General features: G+C 40.7%; 1 protein-coding gene across 3 annotated transcripts in view; it reads right to left on the bottom strand.

Moving 5' to 3' along the window:
- The window catches only part of ppp1r16b (protein phosphatase 1, regulatory subunit 16B), a 79,563-nt gene that overhangs the window by 15,644 nt on the left and 46,914 nt on the right, over positions 1 to 17,005 (bottom strand). For 2 of the 3 annotated variants that reach the window (XM_029432439.1, XM_029432438.1), the window contains exons 3-5: positions 15,062 to 15,132; positions 2,845 to 2,990; positions 922 to 1,025 (exon numbers count right to left, since the gene is read on the bottom strand). In XM_029432439.1, coding sequence (XP_029288299.1) covers positions 922 to 1,025; positions 2,845 to 2,990; positions 15,062 to 15,132 — 321 coding nt within the window. Of the gene's footprint in view, positions 1 to 921; positions 1,026 to 2,844; positions 2,991 to 15,061; positions 15,133 to 15,599; positions 15,850 to 17,005 lie in introns of all 3 variants that reach the window. The other variant, XM_029432440.1, reaches the window with a different exon arrangement.

The raw sequence follows: 17,005 nt of genomic DNA on the forward strand, positions 1-17,005 counted from the left end.
GAAGGCCCACCAGTGTACCCCTGAGCAAGGTACTTAACCCTGAGCTGCTCCAGGGAGACTGTCCCTGTACTTAGTTCACTGTAAGTCGCTCTGGATAAGAGCGTCTGCTAAATTACCTGTAATGTAACTTATCCACCAGAAAGCTAAGAAACCTATTTCTCAAATGTTGAACAATTTCTTTAAACCAACCACATTTCACACTGAAAGCCCCCGCAGCAACAGATTGTGCTGCTTTGTCTTCAGCTGTGTATTCACACGTCTGTCTGTAGATGTAACCGTTTACTAGAAAACAAAACCGAAACATTGACGAGAGAGCTTATGTTAAGAAGGCTGAGTGTGATTTAACTCCAGTGTAAATAAAGCTGTCTGTCACCCCCCCGACTCTCTGTGTGACAGAGTCTGTGACGGTGTTTTTCCGTATCACACAGAGAGAAATGCAAACACAGCGTAAGTTCCCCCCTCTTCCCTCACTGATGCATTTCAGTGCTGATCTCCTTGAACTCTCTGTCACGTCACGCAGACAAACCGCGCAGACCGTGTCTGTTTGGTGATACAGCATGAATGTATAGTCTCCCAATCTGCAGTGAGAGAACGTTGAATATCTCAGCGCTCCCATAGAGTCGATCCTGAAACGGTGCAGGATACAGAGTGCTTTCCGATAAGAAATGCCCTCAAACTGTTCGGGGTTCAGAAAGTCAGATTGAACTGGCATTGTACTGAAGAGAGCAGCACACGGCCTCCTTTGGCATATTGCCTGGTCATGGAGAAACTACATTTTCTCATTTATTCAATCTGTCTGCAGATATTGTGAATCTTCCCAAACTTGCTCAGAAGCACAAAATCTATGCTGATCAACAGCGTAAAGATTCTGTCCCCACGATGACTGTCGTCGTGCCATCTCTTCAAATCTTAACACCGTACCTCTGTTGGCCATGGCCGTCTCGATGATGTCCAGTGTTGGGTCGTCTTCACACAGGTCGTACGGCATGTTCCCATCAGAGTTGACGCCCAGCAAATCTGCACCGCTGTGGGAGGTGAGCAGATAAATGATTAAGACTTTCGGAATATACATTTTTATAAGCTAATAAATGTGCAACATCTAACATTGTGTGTTAAATGTACAACATTTCTTTTTAAAGCTCAAAACTATTCCTTGTTCTGTCTGCAACGTATTTAATCATTGTAGTAAAACAGCCTGTATTTCATATTCTGAGCAGTTGTGAGACTGGAAAGAAAACTGATCCATAACTCAAAGTGTTGGAGAAAATACATCTCAGTTGGAGCCCTAATTGATGATGCTAATTAAATTCTCTCAGTTGGCCGTTATTATTCAGCTTTTTTTAATCAGTAAATTTACTGTGGTTAATGAGTCCAAGTGATATGATGAGTGGCTTGACAAGTCCTGCATGTCAACAGATGGCAGCAGTGTGTCTGAATGTTGTGTGTGTGTGTGTGTGTGTGTGTTTCTAGTTGATGCATAAAGGTTTGATTCATGTTCACAGGCAGAAACAATAAGAGTTTGTTTACAGACAATCTCCGTTTGTCTGCATCTGTACATGCCGTTATATCAGAGGATATAATTAAATCCCAATTAAACTCTAAACACTTCTTATCCCATATGTTCAGCTGTGAAGAAATCAGCCTCACACGGGGACCTTTGTGCCTCTGGAAATCCAGGGTCAGAATTATTGAATTAATTATAATAATTATTTAAATAACAAAGACAGCTATTAATTATTAACCTTGTAAATAACTACACTTAGTGCTGGGAGATAATTAAATATCACTCTATTGACTGTAATGAGATCATGTTTTTGCCAAATGTTAAAAATAAATATTTAACACTAAAAGTCCAATTAATTCTAATGTGATGGTTATAAATTAGCCATATCATGACACAGTATATTGATATCAGAAAAGTATGGTTAAATAATATTTTGATACTTATCTCAACACTATACATGTGTATAATGCATATAATAATATATGCGATGGGATCACACCAAATCAGACCCCTTCCCCACTTCTGGCGCTTCAACTCTGCCTTCATTTTGATCTCAACTACTGCACATCTGTAAAGGTTCGTGACTGCGTCTTGCACGGTTGAGACGCCATCCTGCAGACCAAATACGTCCACAGACAGACAGAAATATAAACGCCTGGCGAAGCCTCTGTGGTGATTCCCGCTACAGTAGGTGTCCATATTAATCTGCCGTGATGATACACACACAGACTCACAGGGTGAAAACAATACCAGCGTTGTTGTAGCAGCTGGTAAATATGCCTGTTATTTCCAGACTGTGGTGTGTGTGTGTGTGTGTGTGTGTGTGTGTGTGTGTGTGTGTGTGTGTGTGTGTGTGTGCTGTGTGTGTGTGTGTGTGTGTGTGTGTGTGTGTGGCTGTGTGTGGCCTTTTAATTTTTTATTACACATCTGAACGGTGGAGTTGTTTGAGTTTACTTTTCTAAACTTCCCAACAAAAACTCAGATGTTGTTACTAGATGATGATTCAAACCGCAGTTCTCGTTTCATAATTCAGTCCGAATCAGGTGCTTTTCATTTCACCTCCAAAATAATAATTATAATAATTATAATAATAATAATAATAATATAATAATAATAATAATATAGTTCAAAACAAGGCTTACACTGAGCTTTACAGGGTAAAAACAACAGAATCATGAAAGTGTTCAACATAAAACAAAAAGAACAATAGCACCATCAATACAACAATAACAATAAAGCAATAAGGCATAAAACATAGTAATAAAACATAACTAAAATGAAAACAATAATAATAAGTGGTGTTGCAGGAAACCCTGGTGTCGAGTATGTGCATGTCGTACTGTGCAATGAGTATCTTGACCAGTCCTGCGTGGCCACAGGTAGCAGCGGCGTGCAGCGGCGTCCACAGCTCGTTGTCCTGAGCGTTGACGCTGGCTCCTCTGTCCAGCAGGATCTTCACCATCTCCTCATAGTTATCTATACAACACTGGAAGGAGGGAGAAGGGGAAGAAATGAGTTCAATTGTTAATACTGTAATATTTGTGGTTGGTTTATGAAGCGGTATATCACAGTGGGGTAAGAGGGGGGTGAGTGAACTGGAAACATAAGATAGCGGAGTTAACACTTTACTGTTTTTATCTAAATCCTAAAGTAAATGTGAGAACTCTGGCAACACTCAGATCCACTTTCCTCTTGTTTGCAGGAGAATTATTTGCTGTCTGAAAAGGAGCTCTACATTTTATTATTTAGAGTCCGATGTAGCAAACAATTCATACAGCGAGTACTCAGCTGTGCTGCACTCATGCTGTACGCTTCAGCACTTTACTCATGCAGGAAACGGGATGAGAAGAAACTCATTCGTCACCAACAGACGAACAAGAGGTCCATTACAAAGACGAACCGTATCTCTACAAAAGTGATTTAATTGCGTATTGCGCAGCGCAAAACTAAGAAGACATTAAGCCAATTTGGACACAGTCGTCCTGACATCCCACCCATTGTGTGGGCTGTTCCCTGGATCTGTGACAAACTCACACGCATAACTCACACCCATCCACAGAGACAGAAAGTATTTTCCTTGTGTAACTTGGGTGTGATTATAGGGTGGGGAAGAAAGAGATTTTATTTCCGTGTAAACCATCGACCAATCTCGCTGCTGTCAGCAACAGCAGTTTTCTCCATCAGAGCTAATTGGTGCGAGTGTGGCAGTGCTACGCCTCTGAACAAAGACAAAGAGAGAGAGAACACAGAGAGAGAGAGAGAGAGAGAGAGAGAGAGAGAGAGAGAGAGAGAGAGAGAGAGAGAGAGAGAGAGAGAGAGAGAGAGAGAGAGAGAGAGAGAGAGAGAGAGAGAGAGAGAGAGAGAGAGAGAGAGTGAGTGAGTGCAAAGAGCAGACATGAAGTCAAAGAAAGGGATTACTTTGTCACAGTAGGAGGGGTCAGATATAATCAGAGAACTGCGGGTTTCAGAGTTTTGTTTCCAAAGTCTGAGAGGAGCATCTCAGCGAGAGCCATTGTTGTTATGTGTGCTGGTAGAGTTGGGCGTCTGAATCTGATTTACCAAATACTATGTTGGAACCTCCCCGTGCCTCCTCTGCACACATAGCATATCAAAGCAGAACTGTCATAAAAATCCTTCTTTGTTCCCAGAAACAGCTGCGTGTTTTACCACAGAGCACCCTCACTGTTGTGAGAAGCCACTGTAGTGTTGTCACTTCTCGGCTCTGCTTTGAAATGAAGATGAGACATCTGTCATGATGAAATGTAAAATCAGTCGTTAATCCCCGCCTGATTCCCGCTGAAAGATTTAAGCAACGAGAGGAAAAATGGGGAAAAACTGTTTTTAACAAACAGAAACAAAATGGAGATAAACGAAAAGGAAAGAACCAAATAAACCCATCCACATTGTAAACCACTTGTTCTTCTAAGGGTTGTGGGCAGCGGTCTACATCGTGTCTGCGTCTTCTGGTTGCTCACATACACAAAGATGACACAAATAGAAATATCGCACTTTAACAAAGTTTGCCAAACTTTTCATCTGATATGAATGACTCTGTACTTATATTACCGTTTCTGTGTTTTATTCTATTTAATTGTGTACTCGCCACTTTACTCTCTTGCTCTGTAACAACGTAAATTTCCCCGTCGTGGGACAAATAAAGGATTTCTGATTCTGCTTTACATAAGAGTAAGCTCGAGCTGAACTGATTAGCCAATCAATGGATTAATGCCACGGCTTCAGCCGATTTAAAAAAAGGAAGTCCCAAAAGTTTTAGGTAACTGGAAATGTGTGCTAGATGTCAGCTTAACTAAGCATTAATAACACATAATGTATAATCCTGGCTGCAACTCTTTGGGCAGTGTGAAGAGATCCTCACAGCCATGACGCCAAGAAAGAGAAAGAAGGCAGATTAGAAAACAGACGAAATTCACTTTGGACAATACAAACAAAAACTTTCTTCGGCATCCTATTTGTTATTTAAACGGGCTAACGGCACCAGTAACACACCGATGTATGTAAGAAATAAATAACAACACAGAACATTACACGGCAAGTAGCACGGTGCATCTCAACACCTTTCACTTTAACGCCGTGCTACATTCCTGCTCATGAACAAATCTTTGTATTAAAATAAGACTTTCAATAAGGTTCTTCTTGTTCTTCTCCCGTTTGCTCTTTGTTGTACATTACTCTTCTACTCTGGACTGCAGCTGCAACATTCAGGAACGTTCTTCAGACGCTGCCCCTGCAGGTTGTGCTCCCAGGTCACTACAACTCCCTCACAGTGAAGCCCAAGCATCAAAAGCTGAGCACATAAGATGCTTTTGTGAGACAAGGCGAGCAGATGTGACTGAGAGATGATTTAATGCTTGAGAGTCACCTTTGGTACCCCGTACACTTCCCTGCCAGCCTTAAAACAAACCCTCCATCTTCTCAGTCACCTGAACTCCACCTCTGCCCGTCTACCGTCTGAATCTGAATACTTAAACAATACTTAACAATAAAGAAAGAAAAGAGCAGAGAGACGTGAGGAGAAAATGAGTTGTGTGCATTCTCTGGAGTTTTGTAGCTCCGACTGCCACGGCTACACAGATCAGGCGCCTCTGACAGGAGATTTGGGGGGAGTACGTAAATGAATACACAACACAAGAGAGGAAATTAAATTACTTCACAGATGCAAAGGACAGATAGCAGGAAGTCAGATAAGAGGTGAAATAGATTCATAGGAAACACAAAGACTGACGCTGCTGGCTGACGCAACAAACATCCTGTGAGAAACGTTTAGTGAAACCTGCAGTGTGTTGGAACATCTCCACTGTGAGGGGCTTTTTACAGACAGTCCAACATGTTCACGAGGATTGTAGAGCACTTTTCTTTTAAACATTATTTATGGGAGTTAAAATGGAACAGACACTGTAAGACGATCCATATTGAGCTATGGAGCAACTCTTTGCGTGTGATGTGTGTCCTACAGAAAGTCTGACTGCGGATTTTAGTGTCAGGATTTGTGTGATAAGTATAAAACTGGACCGCGGTAATATTTGGCCACGTTACACACCTCTACATCGCTGCCAGTATATCTAATGCTCATTGACAGCACAAATAAAAAGCTCATGGAAACAATTAAAAAAAATAATAACTCTGAAAATTGGCCTATTTCTTTAATTGACGTGGAAAAACATTGAGTTACTGGCCAGACTGTAATCACCTACATCCTACATCCTCCATTTTCATAATTATTATTACTTTAATACCTAATCTCTTTCCCTCTTTACTTTGTCATTAGTCATCCTCGTTACAAACACACCTCATCTTGTCTTATCTTATCTTACATGTTATGTCACAAAGACGAGCAAAATGCAACCTCCCGGTTCAATATAAACTGTTGTACTGCAGTTGTCTCAATGTCCTAGTGTCTGTCTGTTTCAACGACTGTCTTATATCTTGTTTTAATGTTTTATTGCACAAATAAATGCTTTTACCAACAAAAAAGCGTAGCACTTAGGCTGGTTTCTTTTGGTAACTTTAGATGCTTACTGATTACTGAGTCAATTCAATAAATGTCTCGTCTCCATTGGGGCTACTGCTACGTAAAGTGTGTGGAAGATAAACATGCCCTGACCTTCTTTAAGTGGAGGGTGCTAAAAGATTTATGGAGAAATCTGTGTGATATGTATATGAGGCGCAAAAAAAGCTACATGATACTAAAAGCGATCAGAGAAAAGAAGAAGACATGAAGGCTACAGTATGAAGATCACAGTCACAGAGCATGTGATGCTCAGATAGGGAAGGCGAGAGACAGAACCAGTGAGAGACCGTCTATAAGACTTTCTTCTGAAACTCCCAAAAGCAGAAGTGGTTCTGGTTCATTTGTGTCAACTACTTCCGGTGTCAATGAGGTCAAAAGAGCAGCGGATTCAAAAGCAAAAGACAGAAGAGCGTGAGTCACAAATGTCATTATTTTTTTACTATGTGTGCGTCAGTGTGTGAAAACAAACAGTTACACGGAGATGGTAATTCATTGAGCGAGTTGTGGATTTCGTTTCCAGCCCGAGTCTGGTAATTAGCAAGCTTGAAGATATAATTCAGGGGAAATGAGCAGCCTCATAAAACTGACAAGAACAAGACCCTTAAGAGACGTACGAGCTTGTCAAAGACATCCAATGTACTGATGGATTATCTCGCATCTCAAAGCCCCCAGCCTGCAGCGGTGGCATGACAGATGTCGTCAGAAGAGCCCAGGAGACTGCAACCTACACACAGCAGCCAACAACTAGGCTAATCTCCTAACCTCCTTCTGAATAAACCCGCATGCTTCAGCCCACCTGCTAGCTGACTAAACTAATCTCTTAGCTTTTCACTCTGAAGAAAATCGCACATACTTGCACCCACAAGCTAACTAGCCACTGAACTAAACTCCTAGCCTTCCCCCTGTAGATTCTAGCAGACTCCACCCTACTTTGAAATAATGTGTCTTTCATGAAAAGTATTCTCACGAGGAAGGGAGTGTAGCTCTGACAAAGGCTCAGATTATGTGGTTGGAAAACAACAGCAACAGTCTTGCTGGGATCCGTCAGTGGGCTGAGAGGACTGGGTTAAGGAGCAGAATTACAAGGAAATGAGGCCGACACCATGACTAAATGGCTGACATTTTTGTCAGGGCCAGTGCCATGAGGGCTGTCGGTGCTGGAGCTGAAACTGAAATAGTGAGGGGTTAAGTGAGCAAGACAAAGACCAGGTGTCTGAGACTGCAGGAGGTTAAAGGATCAAATGGCTTCAAATGTTACCAGAGATGATACAAACTAATGCAAATGAAGGAGGAAGAGGCTGTGTGCAGAAACTTGAGCTGTTGAGAATTAGACGTAAAGAGCTAAATTAATTGAATGCAGACTGTGACAAGCAGCTGCGACATCAGGAGTGCTGTGGATGATTTCTGGGCTCAGGAGGAGTTTGAACTACTGTTGCATGTCATTTAGCTCTGCAGTCACTCTCCTTCACATACTGTCTAACAAGGCGTCGACACTTAATCACGTCTTTGAATGCAAACCTCTTATCCCCTCATCCATAACATATCTATCAATTACACAAATTTCACGAAATGCATAACTTTCCATTGATGCTGCACTTTATATTTAACAATATATTATCAGAATCACAAATCCTTTATTAGTCCCACAACGCGGAAATGTACATTGTTACAGCAAAAGAACATAAGAAGTAAACTGCCGAGCAATTAAATAACTAACATTGTAGCTACACAAATTGGTTGAGTAGTCAATCTATTATTCTATCTATTATCTACTATTACTTAATATTATTATTATTATATCACTATATTATTATTATTATTATTATTATATCACTATATTATTATTATATCACTACATTATTATTATTATTATTATTATTATTATTATATCACTGCATTATTATTATTATTATATCACTACATTATTATTATTATTATTATTATTATTATTATTATTATGATATCACTACATTATTCTTATTATTATTATATCACTATATTATTATTATTATTATTATTATTATATCACTATATTATTATTATATCACTACATTATTATTATTATTATTATATCACTACATTATAATTATTATTATTATATCACTATATTATTATTATATCACTACATTATTATTATTATTATTATTATATCACTACATTATTATTATTATTATTATTATTATTATATCACTACATTATTATTATTATTATTATATCACTATATTATTCTTATTATTATATCACTACATTATTATTATTATTATTATTATTATTATTATTATTATTATTATATCACTATATTATTATTATTATTATATCACTACATTATTATTATTATTATTATTATTACATCACTATATTATTATTATTATTATATCACTACATTATTATTATTATTATTATTATTATATCACTATATTATTATTATATCACTATATTATTATTATTATATCACTATATTATTATTATATCACTATATTATTATTATTATTATTATTATATCACTACATTATTATTATATCACTACATTATTATTATTTCACTACATTATTATTATTATATCACTATATTATTATTATATCGCTATATTATTATTATATCACTATATTATTATTATATCACTATATTATTATTATTATTATTATTATATCACTACATTATTATTATATCACTACATTATTATTATTTCACTACATTATTATTATTATATCACTATATTATTATTATATCGCTATATTATTATTATATCACTACATTATTATTATTATTATTATTACATCACTATATTATTATTATTACATCACTATATTATTATTATTATATCACTACATTATTATTATTATATCACTATATTATTATTATTATTATTATATCACTATATTATTATTATTATATCACTACATTATTATTATTATATCACTACATTATTATTATATCACTACATTATTATTATTATTATTTCACTATATTATTATTATTATTAATATTTATCTCCACAGTTATATTTTTTCTTTATTACTTGATTATTGTTGCTTTTATCATAATTATTATATAATAATTATCATTATTGTCTCAATTATTTTTCAACAGTATTATTTTCCTTTTTATTTTTACTACAACCATTGCTTTCATAATCCCTCCCATTATTATTATTTTTACACACATTCTCTCTCTATCTTACCGTCCATATTTTGCTCGATTCGCCTGTCTGTCTGTCTGGACGTCTGTCTGTCTATTACCCTCCCTGTCTGTCTCAATATGTGTATAGGTCACTACAGGTTTGGAGGATGGGAACAATGGGAGGGGTAGAGACTTCATCTGTGTCTGTATTATGTGCAAAACTTCCACAACAAAATGAAAACACAACACTAACAAAAGTACAGGAATCTAGAGTTACAGTTGCAGAGTTATTACTGAATTTGAGGAGCCGAGTGTAAGAACTTGTTACTGAAAGGCTGGCAGGTCTGAGTTCCTCAAAGGCTGAAGTAATGAAGAGCTGAACGCCTGATGAAAAGCCTGGGACCACCCGGGGATGCAGTCTAATGACTTCACATCTGAAATCCTGCTGCATCCCCATTACAGCACAAGATAGAAGCTCAGTGGCCTCTGTACCCGTCTCACTCATCTTCGCATAAATATTTGAATGGTTGAATCACTCAAGTAAAAATGTTTTTAAATGTGACTCCAGTAGTCTGTTGATGTTCTGGGTCATCGTGCCCACTCAGCCACATCGCCGTCCTGAAGCCAAAACACAAGAACGCAGAGCCGGATAACAGCGGTGACTCAACCAAAGATGGGACAACATGAGCCGGCTGTGTTTGAACACATCTGCTCGCAAGGACACCGTCTCCCTCCACCTTGAAGGGTGTTGAGACCAAAGAATAAACACTGTGTACAATCAGGAAGCTGTACCGTTCTACTATGTGTCCCATTTAATCTATATCTGAGCTTTGGAGATTAGTTTCACTCCTGCGTTCCTGCTCATACTTTCAGATATCGGCCCTGTTTTACTTCTCACTTATCGCTTTCAGCTGCTTCCGAGCTGTGTTAAGTTACTGATAATACAAACCAAACATTTCCTGCTGCATCACTTTACAGTCTGTCAAACAGAAACCAGTGGGGGGCTTTTATTGTGAAGCTTCCAAAGTAAAGTATAATGTATTTGTAGTGGATGTAATGGATCTTTGTATCAACAGCAGCATCAAAGGTTTACATTCAAGGTTTATCAGATGCCAAAATATAATATTATCATTCAGCCAGTGTATACCCTTGTGCTGGACAACGCTGCCCTGAGGCCTCATTGAAGTGAATGATGAGGTTGTGGGTTTGATTATGGCCTTACACACATTCATCCAAACACACACATGAATGCAGAACTCTGTCACTGAACAAAAAGGTCTCTGATCCAATCCTTTACGTCCTCCCGTCATGTGATCAGCCAGCGAACTGTAGAAAATTATACTTCATCACAAGTGATGCTGTGAAGAGGCTTTGACAAAGCATTGACTTCTTCTCAAGAGCTGACATAGTGTATAGGGGTGTGTGTGTGTGTGTGTGTGTGTGTGTGTTGGCACATGTCCCTGCAAACCATCTATTGATGAATGTCTTCTATCAGCGAGGTGAGACCAACCCTAGATAGGTATGACATCTCATTTAGAGATACATTACCTCCACTTCCCTTCATGTGTGCGTGTGCGTGTGCGTGTGCGTGTGCGTGTGTGTGTGTGCGTGTGTGTACATGTACATGTATGAATTCCCCATGTGTGTTTCTGTCTGTATTGTGTCCCCATTGTGTGAATGGCAGTATTTGTCAAATTTGAGTGAAAAGGTCTCATCTTGAAGAGCTGAACCATCCAAAGGTCAATCTGATCTCTTAGCAGCCACCAGCCCAGAGCCTTTTAAACACCAGCCACACCGGTGGTGACTGATGGGCTTCAATTTTCTCTTCCCCATGTTCATTTCACTGCCTCCCAGCAGGCGCCAGAGTATTAGGCTTTGAGCAGCCAGGGAAAGGGAGGACATAAACTGCCAGACGTAAAGCACAACTGTAGAGAGAGAGAGGAGAGGAGAGGAGAGGAGAGGAGAGGAGAGGAGAGGAGAGAGGAGGGGAGAGGAGAGGAGAGGAGAGGAGAGGAGAGGGGAGGAGAGGAGAGGGGAGGGGAGAGGAGAGGAGGGGAGGGGAGGGGAGGGGAGGGGAGAGAGAGGAGAGGAGAGGAGAGGAGGAGGAGAGGAGAGGGGAGAGGAGAGGAGAGGAGAGGGGAGAGGAGAGGGGAGGGGAGAGGGGAGGAGAGGAGGGGAGGGGAGAGGAGAGGACAGGAGAGGGGAGGAGAGGAGAGGAGAGGAGGGAGGGGAGGGGAGGGAGAGGGGAGGAGAGGAGAGGAGAGGAGGGGAGGGGAGGGGAGGAGAGGAGAGGTGAGGAGAGGGGGAGGTGAGGAGAGGAGAGGAGAGGGGAGGAGAGAGGAGAGAGGGGAGGAGAGGAGAGAGGAGGGGAGAGGAGAGGAGAGGAGAGGAGAGAGGGAGGAGAGAGGAGGGGAGAGGAGGAGACGGAGAGGAGAGGAGAGGAGAGGAGAGGAGAGGAGAGGGGAGGGGAGAGGAGAGGAGAGGAGAGGAGAGGAGGAGGAGAGGAGAGGGGAGGGGAGAGGAGGGGAGGAGAGGAGAGGAGGGGAGGGGAGGGGAGGGGAGGGGAGGAGGAGAGGAGAGGAGAGGAGAGGAGGAGGAGAGGAGAGGGAGAGGGGAGAGGAGAGGAGAGGGGAGGGGAGAGGAGAGGGGAGGGGAGAGGGGAGGAGAGGAGGGGAGGGGAGGGGAGGGGAGAGGAGAGGAGAGGTGAGGAGAGGACAGGAGAGGACAGGAGAGGACAGGAGAGGAGAGGAGAGGGGAGGAGAGGAGAGGAGGGGAGGGGAGGGGAGGGGAGGGGAGAGGGGAGGGGAGGGGAGAGGGGAGGAGAGGAGAGGAGGGGAGGGAGGGAGGGAGAGGAGAGGTGAGGAGAGGGGAGGGGAGGGGAGGTGAGGAGAGGGGAGAGGAGAGGAGAGGAGAGGAGAGGAGGAGAGGGGAGGAGGAGGGGAGGGGAGAGGGAGGGGAGAGGGGAGGGGAGAGGGGAGGAGGGGAGGAGGGGAGGTGAGGAGAGGGGAGGGGAGGGGAGAGGAGAGGAGAGGAGAGGAGAGGAGGAGAGGGGAGGAGGGGAGGGGAGAGGAGAGGAGAGGAGAGGAGAGGAGAGGGGAGGAGGGGAGGGGAGGAGGGGAGGGGAGAGGAGAGGAGAGGAGAGGGGAGGAGAGGAGAGGGGAGGAGAGGAGAGGGGAGGAGCCGGGGAGAATGAAAAGCAGCGGCGAAACAGAGTTAATAAATGAGCATCACGTCCTTTGAAATGCTTTACGATGCCTTGATCCCTGTAGAAGTCAGATTTGTTTGTGTTTTACTTTGAAATGTAACATCAGGTGTTAAGAGAATGTGATGTATTTTACACTGTAAATGTCAACATGTTGTCAAGACATCGATTTTAGGGACAGAGAAGAGATTCTGCATTTACTCTTTTAGTTTCTCCGGCGAGTGACATTTCAGAGACAAACTAAATGGTTCCACGCTCGTTTGTCGTTTTCCTCCTTCTGTTTGAGTGCTCCATCTTCTCTGGCTGGTACTATGTCCACAACAATGTGTTTCACAAAGATATTTTAGACTAGTTCGTAGTGTTTAGGCCAGTCTTTAATGTTGCTCTTAGATAAATCTAATGCCGTTTAGACCGTTCTTACTATACAGACTTATTTTAAGCCTACAGTTTACCAGCATGGCTAATTAGTCGATTTTCTAACATTTTTGTGGAGCGATTAAGGGAAAGACCTTTTAAAGAGCGCAGTAACTCGTAAGAAATGCACAGCAGACATTGTCAGTCGTTTTTTATTTGTCCAAAGAAAGTATCCTGAGCCGCACTGATGAGTTGGCAGAAGTCCTGCCAGTCCTGCCACATGAAGAAGACAAAGTATCGGAGCTCTGCTGCAGGTCTGCACTGCACTGGAAGTCTTCGGTATTGTTGGTCTATGAACTGTACAATGTTGAACACTTCCACACACACACATTACCCATTTACCCAGACTTCCTTGCAAACTAGTCCTGCTGGGTGACTATTAGTCTGAGCTCAGTCTGTTATTTGATTTCATGGTTGTACTTTGTACTTTCGATGGAGTCTAAACAAATGTTTTTATATTTATTTATTGACATTCAGATTCAAAACATTTGTAAACATATTTGCACTGTGGTGACAGTAAATGGTTCTAAGAAGGAGAACTTTCCGTATCAGAAGGCTGATTTGTGATTAAATGAGACGTGTAATGATCCATTATTTGCAGACATCCGAGCCGTTTTGAGAGAGAGAGGGGGGGGGGGGGATGTGGAGCATTGATGTGGATGAGGTGGAAGCTCTGATTATCCTGCATGTTAGTAATGGCTTTAATTAGCAAGTGAAAATAGGCCTGAACTCCTTTATCAATTTCCTGCATCAAAATTGACTAATTTCCCCAATACTGAACTCATTTCCTCACTATTAAACATAAATGTATCAGTGTCGGAAAGCCTCAACACTATTCTGCACAAGTCACTTTAATTCCTACCACTGCAAACTAAACCACAGCAGGAAATGATTTTATTACATTTCAATGAGGTGGTAATGACTACACGGGACTGAAGAGGAGTCACAATGTTTTACTGCTCTGCAGAAGCAATAAACCACAGAAACCACACAGTGTGGAAGTGCAGGTAAAGTACCTTTTACAATACATGTTTAGTTAAGTCTTCAGTATATTATATGAAATATAATATTAATAAAAAATATTCAAAATCGAGCAATGTCGCAATCTTGAATGTGAAAGGTGTATTTGTCCTTTGTGCATCAAAATGACAACAAAAGCAGCATTTCTTTAGCAGAGACAGATTATTTTAACATTGAACGTTGCATAAAGCCTTTGCTTATTATTCACAAAAGGAAATATTTTAGTTTGTGAGTTACTTATGAAAACAATAACAATCTGTTGAAAAAGCAGTGTTTTTATTTCATCTTCTGATATTTGGTGCCAATTTATTAGATTTTGTATAAACTTCTAAAATGCAATGTTTAACCGCCTAAGGAGATTATAATTGAAATGAAATTGGCTTTAAAACACACATTTAAATGAAAGTATATTTTAGAGGATGCCTCGTGCACGAGGGGTCCTGAAAACAACAAACTTAATTACTTTCATTTCATTTTGCCCGCGGGAGGCCAGCGTATCCTCCAATCACCTTGTGGCTTTCAAGAAGTGTCTGAAGTGCCGTGTAATAATATGTCTGTGTGTGTAGGAACAGTTAGAGGGTATGTTTGTGAACCAAAGCAAGGCAAGACAAAGCTCAGTGGCTTATGATCCACACAAAGCGTCACTGAAAAGGGTCAAGAACAGTCAAGCTGAATTTTTTTTGACGTTTGACATGCGACTACTTACTAACTACAGTTTGAGATAAGATGCCATCAGTGCCACTGTTTCTGAGAAAGAGCGGGACATTCTCACCTGATGCAGGGCGGTGAGGCCGTCTTCATTGCAGAGGTCTGGACTCAAATTGTTCTTCAGCAGGTAGCGTACTGGTGGAAAAGAGAGAAGGAGAAACGCATAAGTGAAAAGTCTAAAATAACACAGGTTTGCCTTCAGTTGGCTGGAATAACTGCATTTCCTTTTTATGAATGACTCCATATTTAGACGCCTCACTTCCCTGCATGATTCACTTGTTTGTTGCTGAGAGTTGTTGCCACAAGTTGCGAGTTAAGAGGCAACCGTGTAGCATCGTGATACGGACGCTAAGTCACATTCAATTATTCAGAAAGAATACGACGTTCTGCCTAATGGAAAAACTAAACAATGGATGCAGGATAAAAGCATGATGCGATTCCTCTTGATTGCTCTCACAGTTGAGCTTAACTTAACCTTCTGTTACCCGGTGACATCACCGATCAATCTAAAATGCATTAATCTCACCGCTCATCGTGATGCATCCCTGCAGGAACTTCAATCTCTCAAATGATCAGCTCTGCCAGGATGTTATCCAACTGACCTTGGAAATATGGATGCATGATGGGTGAGGGTGAGGGGAGGGTTGGTGATGATGTAATGATGCTTGGGATTACACTGTTTGTCTGCATCATAGTCCCAACAGATAAACGCTCTGCCCGGACCCTAATACACAAGATATCAGTCTGCACACTGCACTGCTCAACATGCTGGCCCTGAGCAGGAAGTGGCGGTGGCACACAGGGCTCTCCACATCTTTATTATCCCCTGTTTTTGGCAGTGCTGCCATCTGCCTTTATTTCACAGAGACAAAAAAAAAGCGGACAGAGCCAGTAGAGAAAGCAGGTTATGATGATCCAAAGAGATTTGGGATGATCCGTCCCTCCGACCTCCAGAAACACAGTCACATGAAGTAGAGAGACATTTTAGGGTTTATAAATGTTGGCTTAAAAAAACAAGACATTTGTTGGCTTTTTTAAGTGTAAGACTTTAGCACTATTTTCTGACATTAAATAGACATGTTTAAACGATTAGGATTGGTTCAAATAGAAACTCATCTGTAACGTCACAAGCTCTCGAGACAGACGACGGAAAAACGTCGCTGATTTTGTCAGTTTGAGTGAGAAGATACCATTTATACACACACACACACACACACACACACACAACACACTTTGTATGAGAATGTCAATGGCAGATTGAAAGCAGGTACGTTGCTGCACCTGACATCTCTTGTCAGAAATATTTCTTAATATATGAACAGTTCAAGCTCCCAGAGGAGTGTCCATATATATATATATATATATATATATATATATATATATATATTATATATATATATATATATATATATATATATATATATATATATATATATATATATATATATATATATATATATATATATATATATATATATATATCAGTATTTATGCACAGTGGGCGAGGTGAGAGTTAGAAGTTAGTGCTGTTTGACAACATAGGCACAACATGTGGCAGAGGGAGTGCTTTTTCTACAGTGAGGTAGATTAATGGAAGTGCAGCAATCACCAGCCTAACTCCATTATCCCACTTCCTGAATCCTGCAGCTATTAGACCTCAATTAGGCTTCTGATAAGCGTCGCTGTCAACATCCAAATGTGATGTTTTTCTTTCAACGGAACATTTTTCCGTATTATCACAACCACGTACACGGGAGCTCATCTGCGACATCAGCTGCCTTTAAAAACATGCACTCCTGTAAGAGGTACGCAAGGGGAAAAAAAAGGGAAATATCACAGTGAGTGCAGAGAAAATTGGACCCAAGGTTGTACGGTGCAAGCTCAGTCTGACTGCATCCAATAAATGTCACACATCATCTCTGCTTTCCACCGTGTACTTGGAGGGCTGCGTTGTACTTGAACAGTGTACAGCCTTGACTTTAAACAACACATCTCCGAGGACCTGCAG

Source organism: Cottoperca gobio, chromosome 5, assembly GCF_900634415.1.
Source record: "Cottoperca gobio chromosome 5, fCotGob3.1, whole genome shotgun sequence".
Classification (NCBI taxonomy): Eukaryota; Metazoa; Chordata; class Actinopteri; order Perciformes; family Bovichtidae; genus Cottoperca; species Cottoperca gobio.